Raw genomic sequence first — 22,533 nt, forward strand, 5'->3', positions numbered from 1 at the left:
TGAGGTTATTTTTAAATAGTCCCATCATGCATAATATCTCGGCGGTAGGTTTAACCGAAACCTGGCTCTCTCATGACTCCAGTCTTCCCTTCGCTCTCGACGGGTACGATTTAGTGGTTAATAACAGACAAAATAGGGTAGGTGGAGGCGTTGCCATATATGTTAAACAAAATTATGATTATGTAGTCCGCGATGAGTTCACCAGTATGACTGATTTTTTTGAGTCTTTATTTATTGAAATCACAGTTCCAGGCAGCAAAAATATAATCATAGGTGTAGTATATAGACCACCAAACGCGAATACTAAATCATTTTTAGATTATTTTTCGGATCTGGTTAAAAACCCACTTTTTATCAATAAAAATTGTTTTATAATAGGTGATTTCAATATAGATTTACTAAAACAGAACAATATGTCGCAAGATTTTTTGGAAATATTTTTGTCTGCCTCTTTTTTACCCTTAATATCTAAACCCACACGTATAGTTAATGAATCTGTTTCTTTAATTGATAACATTTTTTGTAACATTCTTCCTCCTCCTGATTCTTTTGTAGTACTCTCAGATATCACCGATCATTTCCCCATCTCGACTGGTTTTTCTTTAAATGAAACAGTTAATAATAAAAACAACAATATATTTAAACGAAGAATTACTCATGAAAGTATAGCTAGGCTAGGTGCTAGCTTAGACACTGCAGACTGGTCCTGTATCTTTGATACAGATGATGTTAATTTGTCTTATGAATATTTTATGAAGATTTTTATCCAACATTTGGACATTTGTATTCCAAAACGTAGAGAAAAATCAGCTAATTACAAAAAAATACCCAGGCTCCCATGGATTTCAAAATCACTCCTGCGTTCAATAAATAGAAAGAACAATTTATATTACAGATTTAAAATGAAACGTACTGAGCAATCAAAGTTGAAATACACTAGTTACAAAAATACTTTGACGAAAATTATACGAATAGAAAAGAAAAAATATTATACTAATCAGTTACAATTTTACAGGCATGATATGCAAAATACATGGAAAGTTTTAAAGCAAGCCATGAATATATCAAATGTTAAGTCAAATATTACAAAAATTAGATTTGATGGTGAAATTGTTGAAGATTCTCAACAAATTTGTGATATTTTGAATAACCATTTTTCTTCAATTGGGGAAAGCCTGGCAAGTAATATTCCTCCCTCCACAAAACATTTTTCCGAATTTTTGGGTCCCCCAAATTCTAGTTCAATATTTTTTAATCCAACATACACTCAGGAGATAATTAATATTGTCTCTGATTTCAGTTCCAAAAAAAGTGCTGGACACGATGACATCAGCAATTTTCTTTTAAAGGGGGTAATATCGTCAATTGCGGATCCCTTAGCTCATATATTTAATCTATCCCTTTTTAATGGCACCTTCCCCGAAAGTATGAAAATAGCAAAAGTCATCCCCTTGTTTAAAAAAGGTGACAAATTAGATGTAAATAATTACCGACCAATTTCTTTGTTAAGTGCATCGTCAAAAATTCTTGAAAAAATTATTTATAAAAGAACTATTAATTTCTTTAAATTTAATAATATATTTACGAATTCTCAGTTTGGATTTAGGGAGAAACATAGCACCACACATGCATTATTGAGTTTTATAGAAAAAGTGGCACATGCTATCGATAAATCTTCTCATTTGATAGGTTTGTTCCTGGACTTCTCCAAGGCCTTCGACACCATCAATCATGATATTTTACTTAACAAATTACACCATTATGGAGTGCGTGGGAAGGCCTTGGAGTGGTTCAGGAGCTACCTCATGAACAGGAAACAATATGTTTCTTTAAATGGTTGTAATTCACAAATATTAAATATTAAATGTGGGGTGCCACAGGGAAGTTTATTAGGTCCACTGTTGTTTACTGTTTACATAAATGATTTTTGTAGATCATCAGATGTTCTTTCTTTTATTCTTTTTGCAGACGACTCAAATCTATTTTTTTCACACAATAATCTTTTTACCCTTGTTAATACAATAAATTTAGAATTAGAAAATGTTGCCCAGTGGATAAAAGCAAATAAGTTATCTCTTAATCTTCAAAAAACTAAATATATGCTTTTTAGCAATTCTACTGAGGCATTACCTGTTGATATTGTTTTAGATGGTACTCCACTCGAAAATGTTTCCCATATAAAATTTCTTGGAGTAACAGTTGACAATAAGCTGTCCTGGAAATTTCATATTGACAGTATATGTAAAATTATTTCACGTAATATTGGTATAATTAATAAGCTTAAGTTTTGTTTTCCTTTGTCGTCCCTGCTCGTATCATATTCATCCTTAATATTGCCATATTTAAGTTACGGTATTCTCGCGTGGGGAAATACATATAAAACATTCTTAGATAAATTACTTTTATTGCAAAAGAAATCACTCCGTGTTATATGTCATACTGCATTTTTGTCCCATACTGACCCACTATTTTATGAGCATAAACTATTGAAAATTAATGATTTGTATTTGTTTAATCTAGGACAATTCATGTATAATTATAATAAAAATAATCTCCCAAATATATTTGAAACAATGTTTCAAAGAAATCAATCCATTCATAATTATCCAACACGGCGATCAAATGATTTCCATTTGCCATTTATGAGAACTTTGTTGGCTCAAAACACATTTATTTACGACGGGCCAAAGTACTGGAATTCACTTCCCAGTAACATTACTACAGCTCAATCTCTGAATTCCTTTAAGAATAAATTAAAATCATTTTTATTGAAACTTTATAACATCCAACAGAGTTAGTTTCCCTTTATCATCTCAGTCAAGTCATCATTCTTTTTTACATAAGTCCTTCTATTAAACTATGTCCCTGTTTGTGTTCTAAATATAACGATGTTTTTTTTTTTCTCCTGCATTCTTACCAACATAACTACGTATAAAAAATGTTTTGCATTACATTCAATCCAGCTTGTATTTTATCACTTATTTTACATTATGAAATCCAGATTGCTTGCGTCCACGATGGCACATGCTGTAGTTCCCTCTTTTTTCTCCCTTTTTTCCCTCTTTTGCTTTCCTTTCCTTTTCTCTCTTTTTCCTCTTCCCAATCATTTTGATGTCAGTTGACATCGGTTCGTTTATTGTGTTTTATATTGATGTTTTGTGTATTTTTTCTGAGGGTCCCATATCGTACAAGCTTTGCTTCTTAGTGGGACCCTCCACTTCCATCCTCATCCTTAGTTGACTTGTATTATACGCTTTATGTATTTAACAAAGATGTAATCACATCTACTTTTCATTTTCATAATTTTCTTATGTACCTTTTCAAATTTTGTTCTATATCACAAATATCCCGTGTATATGCAATGTAAATAAATTTCTTTGTTCATTTTGATGGAGGTGAAAATAAAGTTGAAAGTTGAAAAGTTGAAAGTTGAGAAAAATCATTCAATCTGTTCAAAAGTTGATTTTTTTTTTTTTAAGCTTTAGTGCAGCCATTGCTGGATGAGAAGGGCACTACAGTTTGTGGCATTACATATGAAGAAGAACATAAAGAAAATATAAAGAAAATTCAACATATTTTCACTTTTCTACCATAATGACGGAGCGCTTGACTTTGAACCTCTTTCAGAAAGCAGGTGGAATGGCATTACCCTTAACATACAGTACAATGTATGCCAGCAACAAGTCGAGGGAATGCATACTTTTCATAGTAAATGGAATTTTGTGGATTTTCTTTATATTTTCTTAATATCATTTTTCATCAAATTTTCATAAAATCACATGAGGTGACATCATCATGACCTTACAAGTCTCCTATTCATCTACACACAAATCTTTACCTACATTTTGTATTTGTTTTCCTGATAGTACAAAAAAAAAAAAATGTTTCATATTTTAGTTCTTATTTCTGTTGCGTTGCAATGATCCAGCAATGGCAATGACTTTGGCTGAGAAAGGATTGCAGTTGCTAAATTCTTAGCCAAAAACATGATTTGTTCACAAACCAATGGAAGAGTCCGTGATATTGTAAGATGGAGAAATAGGGAGTTTATACCTTAAAACAGAACAAACCTCATGTAATTTATAAGTGTCTCTTCATTGACCAAGTTAAGAATTTATCCCCATTTCCTGCCCCAATTATACTGTCTAGATATACGACCAGTCCAATCCAAACCCTATGATCACTTCCCAGCTTTATAGTCTCATATCCTTTTATCAACAAGACCATCAAACCTCCAATGAAACTTCCATTCAGAACCCAACCATCTTTGTTATTACTTTGGTTAATCTCTACTCAATAGTTAATCCTTCCCTTTGTCCTCAATCAAGTTTAAGTAAATTCAGACCAACTGTGTTTACAATTCCCACCACCAGTCCCTTACACAGTACTGTTCAATGAACCTATAATCCCCACATCATAGACCCTCTCCTACTAATCTCTTAACTTCTATTCATGTCCCTATATATATTATGCTTCTGGAGTTGAGGAATCAATCTTACTCCGGCCCCGACTCTGTTCGGTCATGTGCCAAGAAGGAGTGGAACAGTATTCTTTATATATACTACCGACAATATTCCCTTGTCAATATTATGCACCATTCTGGAATTCCTGATTATTATATCTAATAAACTAAACTGTATATCTTGGAACCATCACCTTGTCTCCTGCATGGACTAATGTTCGATTGTGGCTTGACATCATATACTATAGTTAAGAGTGCACACCACGCTACCAACACATAAAACCAGCACTCTTACAGTGGTGGCAGCGGTAAAGCGGAGCCATCTACCCGCTCGACGTTACTCTTGGTGGCAGCAGCAAAACGGTGACCTGCAACCCGTTGGCGTTATTGACTACTCGTCGTGCTGCTGATCATCCGAATGTCAACTTATATGAGCCTGGTATGCTTCCTGCATATTGTACAATTGTACGATAATTTTTGAACGCTCTGCTGCTGTTGACTAACTCAGGTTAGTCAGTGTTCCCGTCTACTCTGTCTGTGTTTCCTGTTCAACTCCCCCTGGTCATCTCTTCTCATCGACTTTCTGGGATCCTGTTCATCTTCTTCCTGTCTACCTTCGGCTTCTACCTGACGATCCTCTGTACCTGACGATCTTCTGTCAACCCATCATCTTCCCTCTAATGTGGTCATCCTCTTCATCCTGTCTCTGGACTTGTGCTACCTGAAGCTGCGCCTGCAAAGAAGCTGCCTTCGTGGGCTCCTCAACACAGTCTTCCCGGCAAACCTCGCCTGTTCATCTGTCACTTCTCTCCAGATTGTTAAGTCTACTTTCAAACTTTATTTCCCCTCTTTCTATATCATTTCTATTGTATGAATTATATTGCATTTTTTTTTTGTGTGTATAAGACCTTATGCTCTATTTTATGTTAGCTGTCATTATCACTGCATTTCATGATTTATACATAATAGGTATAGGTATTGTGATAGCTTTTAGTAGTAGGCCTATATCATATAGTTGCTTTCTTTGCTACCTCTTTTTGTAGCTATTGTTTTTTTTATTGTGTGTTATCGGCTGACGCTTTACCAAGCGAATTACATTATTATCTTATAGCTCATACTTTTCACTGCGTAGTAGTGCCCCTCATTTCCCTTCAGTGTCCTGTTTCATTCTCTCAGTCTTATATCTCATGGCACTTCTTTCTTCTTTGCTATTTTTCCCCCTCATTGTTGCTGTAAACATTTGGTTATATTGATTTTGTACATTGATATTCCTTCTATTCCCCATACTTTTTTTTTTTCAACACAATGTATTCTTCCCGGGATCATAATTACTCTCGAGATCGATCTCACAGTTTTCGACCCCATTCACCCTCCTATCATTCCTATCGCTCCCCCTATCACTCCCGTTCTCCCTCCCCGGAACGCCATTCATCCTACTCCCATTCTCGTTCACACTATCGCCCTCGTTCTCCTTCTCATGACTATAGTTCTTCCTATTCCCGACATCATCGCTATCACTCGCGTTCTCCTTCCCCTGATCATTACTCTAACTACTATAACCGCTCCATCTCTTCAACCAGTCGGTATGGTTACGATCATCGTTATGATGATTCAAGTCGTTATCGGTATGGCCCCCATACATTCTCTCCAACCTCCACCAGACTTCATTCTTCACCTCCACCTCCACATGATACCCCCGGTGTGAGAAAGCTTTCTTCTCCACCCCCGCCTCCTTCTCCTGGCGGTCATTACAAAGGTGGCCATGACGATTTACCTGTATCTTCATCTTTCCCTTCAACAATAGACAGAGGTCATAATCCATCCCCTCCCTTATCTCCATCACCAGCTGTACCGATTGAAGTAGCTTCACTTCCTTCATCGGCATCAGCATGTGCCGATTCATCGTCAATTTCATCTCCTCCCTCTCCTCCCGCTCCTCCTACTAACGTTTCCTCCTTTTGTAGTGTTCTGTTAAAACATGGTGTACGCCTTCATCAGGCTCAGCACCAGAATCTAATCATCCGGCAGGTCACTGCCTGGATCCGTTCTGGATATGTACCCCCAAAATCGGCCATCCCTCATTACGAGGAATGCTTGTTCAAGTTCCGGCATCAGTTTGAGCGTTTCGTAATTCGTGATGGATTGTTGTGTCGGCGGAAGAGACATCCCTCTGGGATAATGATAGAACAAATTGTCATACCCTATTCTGTGATCCCTACTGTCCTGACTGTCATGCATACTTCCATGTCAGCTCTTCACTTCGGTACAGCCAAGACAATTGAGCTTATCGAAGGGCTCTGCTACTGGCATGGGATGCGCAAAGACATTGCGGACCTCTGCTCTCACTGTGAGGCCTGTAATTCATATCGCACCTCAGTTTTCCCGCCTCCCTCACTACCACAGACATGTGCAGTGATTTCCCACCCCTCATCCCCATCTCCCCCAACTCCAATCCGATCTCTGAAGTGTACTCTTCCCATCTCTAGCCCACTTTCCCCTCTTTCTATTGACTGCGACATTCCTCCCCTTGCCTCTGACTCCGACGCCCCTGCATCATCTTCCACTGGGACTGATTCGGACAGTTCCACCCCTTTCTCCACCTCTTCTCCTCCTGATTTGCCCGACTACCAACCCCCTCTTCAAGCTCCCTGTACTGTTTCCTCGCAAACCCACACATTTCAGCCCCTTCCCCCATCTCTGCCCCATTCTCACTATCCTCAGCTGTCGCCCAGCCACTTCACGAATTGGGACTCTGTGGTCCCCTCTCACATGTCCGTTGCCTCATCACACATCTTGTACAATCCACACGCTGTGATCCATGCCGATAGTGTTCGGACACACGGCAGTCAGCTTCCTAATCCCCCAAATGATTATGATCCATCATAATTTATGATCTCATTTTTTTTTGCGACAGGATGTAATGAAATCTTTTTTTCCCTTTACTTCCAAATTTCAAATTTCAGAATTCTCATTAATTATTTACGCATAATCGAGCATTTATGGCAAGTCTCCTTATCCCTTCCCCTTCCTGGGCACTTAAATTCCTATTTTTTAGTAGTGAAACTTTGTTTTTAATGTCATCTCTATTTTATACCTTCTTTCTGTACTTTCAATTATATTTTGCTCACTCATCCCCGTCCCACATGGCTGTTCATTCATTTTTCTGCATTGTCCATACTTTCCCTTTTTTCCTTCTCACTCTCTGTCACGTTCAATTGCCCCTTTCTTGACCGTTTTATAACCCGATTTCTGCTTCTTGCTCAACAATAATGTCGGTTTAACTTCTGATGTAAATTTGTAGCATTATTTAGTGTTTTTACTTTTTGGCATAAATTTCTTAGTTAAGTATGGTTGTAACTTTTGATTTTTTTTGTGAGAAATGTTGTTTTTCTGATCAATTGCTTTTGTATGGAAAAAAAAAAAGAAAAAATTGTACCATTAGTAAACTTGTTGCAGTCTACAGTCTTGCACATATAAATATCCTGTTGTTTGTCCAACTATTCTTATACATAATGTTATTATCTATACAATTTGAATTACTCTTGATGCCAGATATCTTTTTACATGTTGTTCATCAACATCATTATTTACAAGTTTCTTTCATGGTGCATCTCAAAGACACCAGCTCTGTATAATTTAGGTCATTTAATTTAATTGCTTCATTCTCCTTTCTCCTCTGTCTGTTCCTCTTCTTAAGTGTTTTTTATGATTATACTGTTCATTTTTCAACATATTTGCTGTGCACAAGACTTAATGTATGCAATCAGTGTATTGTTCTAGTTTGTAGTTTTGTCATTTATGTTATATGTTTTTTTTTTTAATGTACGGTAATATAATTTTTGTCAATTCTTGGACCTCTGATTCTTCTTTGAGTTTTACATACAGTTTGTGGATTACTATGATAATTTCTTATTTTTCTATCCATTCTGTTTTCATTCTACATTTCATGTATATTGTTATGTCAGTAAAATGTATTGGTTACCATGCAGTGTGTAGGCCATGCTGTTTTTCCTACACCTCTCAAGACAATGATATGTCCCCTGGAAAATAGGTTTCTTTGATTTTTTTTTGATTTTTTTTATTTTTTTATACCTCATCTGCAAGATTTGTGTGCACATCAATCTTCTTTTTAATTATTTCACAAATTTGTTAATTATTAATATGCTACTCAATTTGACTATGTTTTGTGTAGCAATTATCTTTATTATGTTTACATGTCAATAGTGTTTTCTTATATTTTTTCTCTTCTTAAATGTATAGGAATTGTTTTTTTTCATTTGTCAATCGTTTGAACTTCTTAAATATTGCAGTATATAATTATGAAACGAGGACGTTTCTTTTTGAAAGATTGGACGAATGTAAGATGGAGAAATAGGGAGTTTATACCTTAAAACAGAACAAACCTCATGTAATTTATAAGTGTCTCTTCATTGACCAAGTTAAGAATTTATCCCCATTTCCTGCCCCAATTATACTGTCTAGATATACGACCAGTCCAATCCAAACCCTATGATCACTTCCCAGCTTTATAGTCTCATATCCTTTTATCAACAAGACCATCAAACCTCCAATGAAACTTCCATTCAGAACCCAACCATCTTTGTTATTACTTTGGTTAATCTCTACTCAATAGTTAATCCTTCCCTTTGTCCTCAATCAAGTTTAAGTAAATTCAGACCAACTGTGTTTACAATTCCCACCACCAGTCCCTTACACAGTACTGTTCAATGAACCTATAATCCCCACATCATAGACCCTCTCCTACTAATCTCTTAACTTCTATTCATGTCCCTATATATATTATGCTTCTGGAGTTGAGGAATCAATCTTACTCCGGCCCCGACTCTGTTCGGTCATGTGCCAAGAAGGAGTGGAACAGTATTCTTTATATATACTACCGACAATATTCCCTTGTCAATATTATGCACCATTCTGGAATTCCTGATTATTATATCTAATAAACTAAACTGTATATCTTGGAACCATCACCTTGTCTCCTGCATGGACTAATGTTCGATTGTGGCTTGACATCATATACTATAGTTAAGAGTGCACACCACGCTACCAACACATAAAACCAGCACTCTTACAATATCATTGCCCATTTGGATGCAGCCCATATCACTGTTCAGGAAAACGTGTGAATTTCATCAAAATTTGATAATCTTCTCATTTTATATTTGCCTGCTTTTAGGAAACTACACCCTTTTGTTTATGTGATATTACTGTTTGAACCATATTGGACCAGATAAGCAGCATCCCACAGCTGAAAAAGTAGTGATGCAGCCACTCATTAGAACTTTGCTGAATGCTGTCGCTGAATTATCCTGAATTCCAGTGACTGATACATGTAAATGAAGACAATTTTTCCTCCTTAAAACAGTATGTACATATCTTACCCATGTTTCATGTTTACCAATAAAGAGTACCGGTAGTTGTTTTGGAAGCTGCCAGTTTGACTGCACTCATGTGGAAAAGTGGCTGGCCACTATATAGGCATTTTATGTGCACATGTGCATACACTGGCCCAATTTGGGTGAAAAAGCTACACACATGTATGTAATAGTGCAATTTGCACTTCCTTTGGGTATAGGCTATCATGACAGGGGTACTAAATAACTAACCAGTGCTTTGAGTGGCTTGTTAACATCAATCCCTGCTTCCTGCTTGGCCGCCTCTGCCATGCTGTTGATCCTTGCCAAGCACATGTTGATTCCAATGAGCTGGTTAGTGAGAAATTTAAGGACAAGCATAATACAAATTGCAGTCATTCCACAATAATGAACTGAATTCAGTGCAGAAAGGATAGAATGTCAAGTACCACTACCGGCATACATTCATAACACACTGAAAATCAAGATGTGCAAGAAGCTAATCTTGGATGAAATACATAGCTAAAGAAATATATAGGGAGAACTAGAAATGTCGCTATGGTGACTGATGCCTCCGCCATAATGCATGATTCTCCCAATAGGTGTATAGTACAATGTCTTCACAATGTGTGATGACAGTTTCACATAAATGGCAAAATACTGAAATGACAGGTTTGTCAGAAATATCTTGAATGTTCACTTTCCTTGAACTGGGTTTGCTATAATTGTCTAAGAGTGCAGGTACACATATTTGGGGAATTGAGGATTTTTACTTGACTTCTGACCGTCCCTTTTATAAGTTTATGCATTGAGTAATTCTCAAGGTATGAAGAAAGAGTGTAAGTACAATACAAAATAGTTTTTTTTTTTTTTTGCATTTAAACCTGGCCTTTGACCCTTAACCTTTGACCTTCTGGCTGGAAATTTCCCAGAGAATCTCCATTAGGTAATACATGTATATATTAAGTTTTAAAACTAATAATGCAAGCATTGCATAATATACTAGTACATGTATATGGGGGAAATAGTAAAATTTTGAGGAGTTGACCTTGACCTTTGACCCCTTGACTATTGACCCATGACCCCTAAGTTCCCTAGATAATCCCTGCCAGTCAGTACATGCGTATGTACCAAGTTCCATGAAAATACATTGAACCATTTGTGAGAAAAGTGAAATTGTAACATTTTCACCTAACCTTTGACCTTTTGACCTTTGACCTTATGACATGAAACTCTCTCTGGAGAATCTTTACACAGTAGTACATGTCTACACTAAGTTTCAAGAAAATACCTTCGGGCATTGCATAGATATGGGGAAAATAGCAACATTTTTAGCATTTGACCTTGACCTTTTCACCTTTGACCTCTTGCCAATGTCACTTAAATCTACTCAACTAATTGCCCCATCATACATCATCCTTGGACCAAGTTTGGTGAAAGCTGCTTCATCCAGTCTTGAGTTATCGCGCAAACAAATACAATTTCATGATTTGACCTTGACCTTTGACCTTTGGCCGATTTCACCCAAAATCTAATCAAGTAATTGCCCCATCATACTTTATACTTGGACCAAGTTTGGTAAAATTCCAGTCAATATTATTCAAGTTATCGCGTAAACGAATGCGGACGGACGTACGTACGGACGTACGGACGGACAACCCGAAAACATCCTCCGGCACCACTTCGTGGCGGAGGCATAAAAAGAAACAGAAGTCCATGATCAAGATGAGGAGAATGAAGTGGATTTCAAAAATGGCATCATGTCTTTGGAGTGAAACATATGACCTACATGTATCAACTATCATATGCCACATAGTGTAATTTAAATATATTTGCATGGGTGACACTGATGCTATGCTTCTATGGCAGTTGACTAGATATTTTCTGTAAACAGAGGTATCTAGACAGGAATACTCCTCCAGAGAAAATATAATCGTGGTCTCCACAGTGGGATGACCTTTCATGTACAGGGTTGAGGAAGTCATTTTGAATTTCAATACCTGTTTATAGTCCAATACAATGAAATGCACACTACAGGCTACAAGCTACACGTAAGCTGTTTATGACCATGTACTGTGCAATGTGTGCATCAAAAAGAAATGTTAGTGTTAGTTAATGCAGTGTTAATTCATTCCTGTGGCTACTGTGAGAGGGTAGTCTTTCAATACATGTGAAGGAAAAAGAACAGAATTTAGCTTCAATTATTTTTTCACTTAGTGAAACTGTTCCTTGCTGCCACTTTATTCTTTGGAATGTGTACATTGTATGAGAAATTTGTGAACTAATATTTTAATCAGCTTAATGCAAGGAAGAACATTACTACCCTACATCTGTTTGTTACTGCCTAAAAGCAATACTACCGCAAGCACTTTCCAAGCATTAGAACTACCTATACACACTAAACAGCTTCACAGATGTGTGTTGCCATGGAAACCATGCTCATGTCTTGTTACTTCAGTGTTCATGGGAAGCACAGGGTTATAATCAACTTTCATTCTTTCTACTTCATTTTTTTTTAACATGTACTCATATAATCTCCCACCTTTCTGTCTGAAAAAGAGGGATGATTTGGCTCAAAAGTAGAAAAGAAAGAGCAGTTCTCATAGGAGTATGCAGTAAAATTCTCAAGAAAAATAGGAAAATCCTATTGAAACAAGAGTTGGGAATTGTCAAAATTCAGATTCTTTTCACCAATTTTAGAATGGTTTGGAGGTCTGTGTACCTAGCATTAGCCACATTCAACATTTTTCACTTTAGAGAGACTGTTTATTTATGATGATGATGATCATGATGACGACGATAATGATGATGACGATTGTGATGATGATGATGATGACGAATGTGATGATGATGATAGTGATGATGATGATGGAGATTGTGATGATAATGATGATGATGATAGTGATGATTGTGATGATGACAATGAGAATGATGATGATAATGATGATGATATTGATGATTGTGATGATGATAATGGTGATGACGATGATGATAGTGATGATGATGATGATAGTGATGATGATGATGATAGTGATGATTGTGATGATGATGATGATATTGATGATGATGATTGTGATGATGATGATGATGATTGTGATGATGATTGATGATAATGATTATGATGATGATGAAAATGATAGTGATGATGATTGTGATGATGATGATGATAATGATGACGATGATTGTGATGATGATGATAATGATGATAATGATAATGATGATGATGATAATGATGATGATGATGATGATGATGACCTCATCTCACCCAGTGGTTGGTGCTTTCAGCCTCACTCCAAGCAAGAATCGTTCCTCGGTCATCCATGATGACCATCTTCGAATGAGTTGCCCCTCTGCCAGACAATTTGAAAACAAGGAGTACAAATTAAGTACAAATTAAGAGTTTACATGTAAAATCTGATCAGAATGACTTAAATAAACTTAGCTAACCCTCTCTTGTCCCTTTAGTAACTCACATGTCAAGCAGGACAATATTTTCCTTGCATTAGTAGGGATTTCTTGTTGTTGACATCCTTGTTAATATGGCCAGCTGCCATTTTTCTTATTGAGCATGTCACACATGTGATCCACTGATTCAAATGTGAGAATTTACAAAACATCTCTGATCACTGTAGAGTAGACTTGACTCCTTTCAGAATGACAGGCATTTTAAATGTACCTACTGAAACAGCCAGCACCACAACAATGCTTTATTCTGTCATTCAGGTGAAGTACTGAATCTGCAGCAATGATATCATCGTTGATGAGTAAAAAAAAAAAAAAAAAAAAAAAAAAAAAACACTCAGTTTTGGTGTAACAAATACAATGTAGCACTTCGTAAGGATTGTTGTTGTGTGGTAACATTACAGTAGTGTAAGCCAAGCGAAACATGTCGGGGTCACCAGTGTAGTTAGCAGTACAATTGTACATATAAAAAGTAGATATGTGCTCCTTCACAGTATTTTTAAGAAGCAGCCAGTTTTGGTTGGCAAGATCGTACATATGGCACCTACAAGTACATGTACCTACAAGTACATGTACCTACAAGACGCACATCAAAGCACAAGATGGCCACTGGTTTGAAGAACAAACAGAACTACTACATCAATCAGAATCACAATATGCACTATGAAATACACAAGTTTGTACGCTGTATGCAGAACCCATACCATGGGCCAAATATTTTGACTTGTTAACCTGCACTTTTGATAATGACATACACGGTACATGTATACTGGACTTCAAATCTTTAGCAACTGAAGATTCTGTAAACATGTAATGGCCTATGGTTCCCTGAAAGGTACAATGTACAGCAATATCGCTCTTATTTCAACAACTTTCTAAGTGATGTAATATACTGTAGCTCACTGTATGTTTATCTTTTTTTAAAGCTATGTTTATTTGAAAGCCTATTAAGACTTTGAAATACCGAGAAAATGGTGTGTCACGGAAGTAATTCTGACATACTATTGTTGACCTTTGATATTCTTTCAAATTACACAGTACATTGCTGTCACAAATTTTATATGAAAACAAAAAATGGTAAAGCATAAAACTAAACAAAAAAAAAAAGAAAAATGGACAGGCAGTTTTTGGGGTTTTGGGGACTAATAAGAGTATTAAGACAGCAGTTCCTGGTGTTTCACTGACTAAAGGGCCGAAATATATACTGAGAAAACCAAAGATTTGATAGATTCTAAAGTTTACGGTATTGATCAGTTTAGCGTGAAGCTGCTATTTCACACATCTGTTTCAGCTTAAAATACCACGCACTAACCTGATTTCAAGTAGGTAGACTTTCTTAAACATTCAGGTACCATGTACATGTACTGTACATAAATGCATGGCAGGATAATGTATCCTATCACACAAATACACTGAGACTAAGCCCTCGTACCAGTTTATAATGATCAATTGCATTCCAGACTTGTGGACACTACAAGTCATCAGTGACTCCAATCTGTTGATCAGGTGTGATTAGCTCTCCACAGGGTACTAGGCATCTTGTTTATCAGTACGCAAACATTCTAGAGGTACATTGTAGTTTAGTGATGTTAAATGACACAAATCTGAACAGGAAATACAGGGTCTGTGGAATATTTTCAGTGTGGGGGGGGGGGGCTGGCTGGTCAAGGTCACAGTAGGATTGAACCTGTGGAAATTAAGGGGTGATGAGATCCCCCTCCCCCCCCCCCTTTTTTTTTTAAGCCAGCCAAATGAGAAGGGGGGGGGGGGGGGCTGCAGCCCCTGAAATAAAGGTAGTGATGTTGGCCATTCATCCATCACAGGTGAATGTTCCCTAGCCAGACAGAGCAAAAGAAGTGACTCATATTAGAGTCAAAAACTGTTCTCTCTGCTCTGTGACTTTCAGTTTCACAAGTCCAGTTGAACGGATAATATAAATTAAGTGTTATTATTTAGCTATGCGAACAGTTTTTCAAATTCATGAAATCATTCCGTCAAGTTGTGCAACTGATTGACAAATTCATCAAATTTCTGTGAGTGATTGGAAATACAAAAATGTAAGCTCTTCTAGTAGTCAGATCTTGTGATTTTGGTACAATTTGGTTTGGTAGAATTCCAGATATCTAATTTTACATCAGTACATGGTATGGATACCAAAGTACAGAGCCCAACCAAGACCATCCTGCTTGCTAATGTTCTACCTCTAGAGTAGGGCTAACCCTTGACCGACAAGTATGTCTACACTGTAATTCCACGAAAAACTTCTCATTTACAGTTGAACCTCTCGTATCCGGACAAGTCGGGACCGGGGCTCATCCGGATAAGGGATTTGGCCGGATACGGGAGACTCAATGCTTTATACACGTACATATACATACATATGTACTGGCGAATTGTAGTACCACATGTAGTAATGTGTATACTGCAACCTTTCGTTGTTACATTAGGGGATGTTTGGGGATGTTAAAATGTCTGAAGGTAAGCAATTTGGAAGGAAATTTGATGCAATGTATGTTAATCATGTTCGAAGTAATATGTAATTCATGTGTGTTTGTGTAGGAGTTCTCAAGGAGTTAGGAATCCCCCTTTCCTCCCGTAATTATTAAAACAAAAATCACGGCGAGATTGCGTCCGTATAATAGAGAGATCCGGATAAAGGGAGGCCGGATAAGAGAGGTTCAACTGTATAATAATGACATTTGCTGGGTCAGTTTTTTCAGAAAAACTGACCCAGCAAATGTCATTAATATTATAAATGAGAAGTTTTTCGCAGAATTAGACATACTTGTCGGTCAAGGCTAACCCCCGGCCCGGGGCGCTCCTTGTACACAGGGTACAGCAATGCTTCACGTTGGGGCTGGTTGCAGTTAGAGTACAGCCTACAAACTTAATTTTAGAAGGAATAGACTATCTTCTTTAACTATATAAGAAGAAGAAGAAGACAGTCCAGTCGCTGTGTAAAAAAAAAAAAAAAAAAAAAGTCACAGGTTTTTACAGGGACTGGATGGGCTGTCTACATGTAACTATGTTAGTTTTCTTCCCAACTGTTACATTTTATATCTTGCACACGTCATAAATAACATACTAGTAGCCTACTACCGTACATACTAGTAGACTCTGACCGTATGTCAGTATTCATTGTCATGTCTCATGACATTGTCATTGCATTGGTTGAGATTATAACTGGACGTGGGTGGGGCAAGAGTTCCTGTCCAGCTTACCCCTCGATTCCTCCATAGTAGTCTCTCTCTGCATCTCCCATTATACGATGGAAATGAGTCTTGGTCGGGCCGGGCGCGGTAGCGCGAGGATGTGAAACTGGTGTAATGTGGTGTGTGGCTGTGGTAGTGACAACCTGTTGATCCTATCCACTCGGACAGTAAATCACCAACTTATTGTTTCAGTGTTTGGCACTGACCATGTAACTTGGTACATGTGCTGACAATGCAATTATTTGCAATCTGGTCTTTAACGACCTTCATCAGGGCAGGAACCGAGGGTTTTAATTGTTGATTCGCGGACGATACGTGTTTTACCAGGGTATGTTCACAGGTGACAATCAAAGTACTAGTACTACTACTAGTAATAAATTGCAGAAGCCTGTAATGAATCACGATCACGATGTCGACGGAAAGTCCAGGGGGAACAAAATGCCAGTGCAGTGGTGGGCGTGCACACACACAACCGCAGTGCAGAAAAGCTGTCGACTACGGACACCGCGGCAACGATGATAGTTGTCCCGTTCTTCGTTGTGTTGTTTCCTGTTCACACGCACCCTGTCACGGTGACGCAGGATATGATTGTTTTTATCATTTCAGATATATAACGCGTTACAGAAACTTGTAACGGTGATCAGAGATAGGCAACCGACCCCAGCGTACATTTTTGTACACGTCCGGCGTCCGTCGTCCGGCCTCTACTACTCGCTGATGACACTTGACTTGACCACTACTACTCTAGCATTTGGCGCATATAAACGTACAGGCAAAGAGCTAAGAGGAGATCGAGCACGTAGGTGGTGCATGCCCAGCCTATTAATGTATGGTATCTCTCAAAATAAAAAAAAAAGAAAAATGTAAAATTGATTACGATGCTTTTGCAATGATGCTTTTAGTTTATGTAAGTTTCGGTGTAGATCGCATAAATTACCTGTAAACAATGGTCGAGTTAATGCAAACATATCACATTGTAATATTCAGTGCACACTCTGCTTGTCGTCTCACATAGGTGGTGAGTTTCATTATATTTTTGTTTGTCCTTATTTTTAAAGGGAGAGACGTTTTTCCAAGTGCTTTGCGCATGACAGAGCTTTTTGATACCAAAATGTACCTTTCAGTTGAAAAATTTAGCAAGATTTACTCGTCTTATCATGTTCGGATTTTCTAAAAAAATCTGAAAAAGATAATCACTTAAGCATCATGATAGTACAAAAAGAGTTGGTTCTACATGGACACTTATAGCCGTATGTTATAGTGAAGCAACCTTTTTTGTTAAATTTGCGACCTCAACGCCGGACGCTAAATAATTGTTCTTTTTTCTATAATTTTTTTTTTTTTTTTCACTAGGGACAAAAAAAAAAAAAAAAAAAAAAAAAAAAATCGCACCCCGGGCTCTGGCAGCACTGATGTTCCTTTACAGTGTTCATTATCGATCGACCGTACTGTATCCGTACGGTATTTCACTCATTGTGCAACGGATTATTGAATTTCAATTCTGAAAATGCAAAAGCTCCGTTACGTGGGAGGGGAATACCCGTCCCTTACCCTCCCCCGTTAGGTCTCCAACCATACACTTAGCAAACTTGGGGAATTGACAAATTTCAGAATATTTCATCCAAAAGCATATTTGATATCTGTGACTTGAATTCAAATATATTCAAAAGTTCCCTCATCCTCTTTGATTTATGTTTCCCCCGCTCGGTTCCTACCCGCAGATTAACAAGACCCGACTCATTTGGGGACTGACAATTTTTCGGAGTATTTCAAAGAATAGTGTGCATCAGATTGTTCTATTTCAATTCTAAAAATGCAAAAGCTTCGCCGTCTGGGAAGGGGCTACCCCTCCAACACCCTCCCCCTGTCAACTTCCATGTATTACTATGCCTACACAGTGATGTTGCACACGTGGAAGCAAGGGCTGAGATGCCGTGAGTTGAAGCAGTTATCTTTTTCCTTTTTTTTTTGGAAAGAAAAAACAGCACAAATTTCACCAGAAGTGTGCACTAGAACGATGAATTTCAGGTCTGAAAATGCAAAATCTCCCTGTCTTGGGAGGGGGATACCCCCTCCCACAGGCTCCCCGCTCGGTCGCTCCGCTCCCTCGCACATGATATGCTATATTCCACCTTCAAGTTTTTGCCCCCCCCCCCCCCCATCATGAAAACGGATTGACGCCGCTGGAGTGGATTATGCAGAGAAAGTCATGTGCTAAAATGTGTTAAAATGAAAGGTTCATCATTGATTATTGTGACAATAATTATCATTAGGAGAAATAACTTCTAAAGAGCGATCCCTATGCACTAAAAATCACGATACCAATTAGCAGCCACTTATACTCTGTGTCTGGAAACATACCAACTATAGTTCATTGAGACTTGCTTAATTGACTCATTTCTAAACGGCTTCTTGTGCTTCATGATCGACCGCAATACATTACATAATTTTTCTAATGTAAATGTGAAGTCCTAATTAACTATGTCAATATAGGATTTCATATATATATATATATATTTATATATATATATATAATATATCTGATTATTACAATCTAATGATAATCAAAACAAATGAATATAAATCAATAAAATCAATAAAGCATTTCTGAGGAAAAACAAAACAGAACGGTAAATTTGATAGTGTTGTCCATTGAAGTTGGTTAGAAGAATAAGAGAGGCAGTGATTTTGGGACTTTAGGATGATCAGTTTATATGTTATCTATCTTTAGTAAGTGTGTGTGTGGGCGTATGTGTGGGGGATTTAAGGAACTCACTGTATATCATCAATAATTATAAGATATAAATGTATATAGGGCATAATGATAAGATATATAATCAATAATTTCTTGTTAGTCAATAGTCGCCTCTGTAAGGGTAGTATATGTGCATGATATAGGGTGCCCTCTACACCAGCGTATTCTATCTTGTCCCCAGAACCTGTAGGGTTGAAAAATAATCATATTGATGTGTTTTGTTTAGTTTCTTGTACGTGTACGTTCAGAAATCAAAATCTTTTGAAATCTCCCTCCAGTTTGTGTGTGGGTGTGTTTGGAAGCGCGGGGGGGGGGGGGGTGGGGCAGAAGGGACACTTGCCCCCCCCCCCCCATATTTTTGTGCCCCCTGTAACAATAATCAATTAATTATTTAAAGACCAATATGAACAATAAAGACACTTTTCTCGTCGAAAAGTTGTCAATTTCATAACTGAAAATGCGAAATTTTTCGCATCACATAACAGGGAGAATAATACGCTAACAATATACATTATTATATCTATACACTAATATTTAATTGAGTGTATAGAAACCTGTTGGTAGCCTCGCTTCCTCGAGTGTGCCCCCTGAAACATACTTTTAGTAAACCTTACATTTTCCTTTTCTTCTATGCTTCTATGCTCATATAAGAACAAATTGCATTGCTCGAACAATGCGATCACTTTAAGCTTTTAATGAATACATTTCAGACGAATGGCAAAGTAAAAGTAGCTCGCTCCCCCTCCCCGTACTTAGTAAAATGAATAGTTTTCATAAGTTATGATCTAGTCCTTCGCAGTGATTTCTTATTATGTTTTATTCCTTAGAAATGTGATTTATGTTTTTACAAAAAGTCCCTACCATGGGAGGGGCTATCCCTCTCCCACACCCTCCCCCGCTCGGTCGCTTCGCTCCCTCGCCGAGGATCTCACACTGTCACATAATGTACTCCCGTATAGTCCTTCATAGCAATATTTTTTTTATTATGTTTGATTCCCTAGAAATTTGATTTAAAAATGTTCTGTAAACGCGACTTTTATCTTCTGTTTTTACAGAAAGTCCCTACCGTGGGAGGGGCTATCCCCCTCCCACACCCTCCCCCCGCTCGGTCGCTTCGATCCCTCGCCAAGGATCTCACACCGTCACATAACGTACGACCGTATGTTATGATCATAGTCCTTCACAGTGATTTTTCCACTGTGTAAAATGAATAGTTTTCATAAGTTATGATCATAGTCCTTCGCAGTGATTTTTTTTTACTAATTCCTTAGAAATTTGATTTAAAATGCTCTATAAACGCGACTTTACACCCTTGTTTTTACAAAAAGTCCCTACCGTCGGAGGGGGTATCCCCCTCCCACACCCTCCCCCGCTCCGCTCCCTCGCCGAGATCTCACACCGTCACATAATGTACCCCGTATAGTCCTTCATAGCGAAGATTCGTGTTATGTATACAATCACAATATGTACAATATATAGTGTATAATGTAAATGTACATGATGACACAGGAGCCAATAAATCAAATTATAAAAAAAAAAACAATCTCACAGATTACATTTGTGTCAAAACGCACCCCCTTGAAAAAAAGTTGGTGACGCCCCTGATTTGTAATATTCTGCCATTAACATGTAGATTGTCTATGTATTTTTTTTTTCATTTTACTCATGTTTGTATTCTCATATACACTATATTATCTTATATATTATCTTTTATGTCATTATGTGTAATCTACAAGAATTGTATTCACTGGTTTGTCATAAATGTATATTGTTATTTATATTCCTTGTTTGTACTCTCATACACCGAGAAGGGGGGCGAAAGAGTCAATAAAATTCACTAGATTCACGAACAGTCCTGGGCTGCTAACTATATCGTGCAGTTTTATTGCACATGGAGCTTTGAAAATCCCATTTCACTTGGCAAAGGTAGGGAAATCTTGGCAATGTCATCTGCTGGCTAGAGGCATATTGAATTGCAATACCCTTTTGTATTACTCCGTAGGTGCAAAATGAGTAGGAAAGATTGTGCTTGAGGTAATGGCAGTGAAAAATCATGGTAATTAAAAATGATGATAATAACGATGATATCAACATCAAATATCATGATCACGCAGACCGCCGTAGCCAAGATTTTTCAAGGGGAGGGGGTGCGGATAAAGGTTAAAAAATTGGAACGTTGATCACTGCGGCCCGATTGGGGGGGGGGGGGGGGGTCAAGGGTGAATGGTAACCTACACTTTAGGTGGAATGATTAAAAAAAAAAATTCAAGCAAAAAAAAAATTAATGCACAATTAGTATTCAGTGACAATATGAATGGCTAAATCGTGTTATCTGTCACCTTTTGACCCGAGTGTGCGTCTTCACTATAATAGTTTATGGAGATACTGGACCAAAGGGAGAGGGGGTAGGGATGTCCCTGCACAAACGAGGTAGCTTCTATCTCAAAAATTTAATGAGCGATCTGGTGCACACTTTGGTGGAATGTTTGCATTTTCCCCGATCTATATAGGCTATACATAGGCCTACTATGAGTTTATGGAGGTGGACCAAAGGGGAAGGGGCGCTTCCCTCCCCCACAAGTGAGCTTTCGATTCAGAATTGAAGTTCAGCGATCTGGTGCACAACACTGACTATCTGTCTTTGCATGACTTCATAAAGGGTCTCCAAAGGCGATATCCGAATTTGGATTTGGGTCGTTTTTATATTCAGGTATTCAATTATGGCATCTTTACTGTAATTACTACTTCCATACGAAAAACAACCCCTGCTTGACCCCTTCCCGAACAAATCAATATGAATATTAATATGATATTTATTTAGAACGGGCATCGTTTGAGTGATATCATAATGAAAATAGTTGTTATCTTGTCAGTCATTAGCATTTCATTTACATCAACAGCATCCTCATTACGATCGTCAACAGAAAGGTTGTCATTATTACTGATATACACACGTATCCAGGGCCGGCGGAGCGTTTTCAAAAGTGGCCGTCCGTGGTATCGACAGAATCATCGGCATCATTAAACATTTTGGTCAGCTGATAAGCACATACGCATCATTGGTAAAATCACCATCGACAAGGTCACCATCGAATCATTAAAATAGTCCCTTGCCATCATGAAGCAAAGCCAATAATTTTCCTAGCACAAATAATTGTAAATCATCTTGGATCTTAGGCCTAGAACCCCTTACCCGACCATCTTAAACGATGATAATCTATTCATGTATTGAAGAAAAAAAACAGTTTAGAGATATAATGTTTAACGTTG

The 22,533-nt window shown here is 37.6% G+C and overlaps 1 protein-coding gene across 1 annotated transcript in view; it reads right to left on the bottom strand.

Annotated features, from left to right (window-relative positions):
* Positions 1-16,558, bottom strand: part of LOC140241984 (N-acetyl-D-glucosamine kinase-like) — a 36,543-nt gene extending 19,985 nt beyond the window's left edge. Inside the window, exons 1-3 of the mRNA XM_072321728.1 lie at positions 16,518-16,558; positions 13,100-13,184; positions 10,087-10,185 (exon numbers count right to left, since the gene is read on the bottom strand). Coding sequence (XP_072177829.1) covers positions 10,087-10,185; positions 13,100-13,184; positions 16,518-16,558 — 225 coding nt within the window. The remainder of the gene's footprint in view (positions 1-10,086; positions 10,186-13,099; positions 13,185-16,517) is intronic.
* Positions 16,559-22,533: the final 5,975 nt, after the last annotated feature.

Source organism: Diadema setosum, chromosome 18, assembly GCF_964275005.1.
Source record: "Diadema setosum chromosome 18, eeDiaSeto1, whole genome shotgun sequence".
NCBI classification, from domain to species: Eukaryota; Metazoa; Echinodermata; class Echinoidea; order Diadematoida; family Diadematidae; genus Diadema; species Diadema setosum.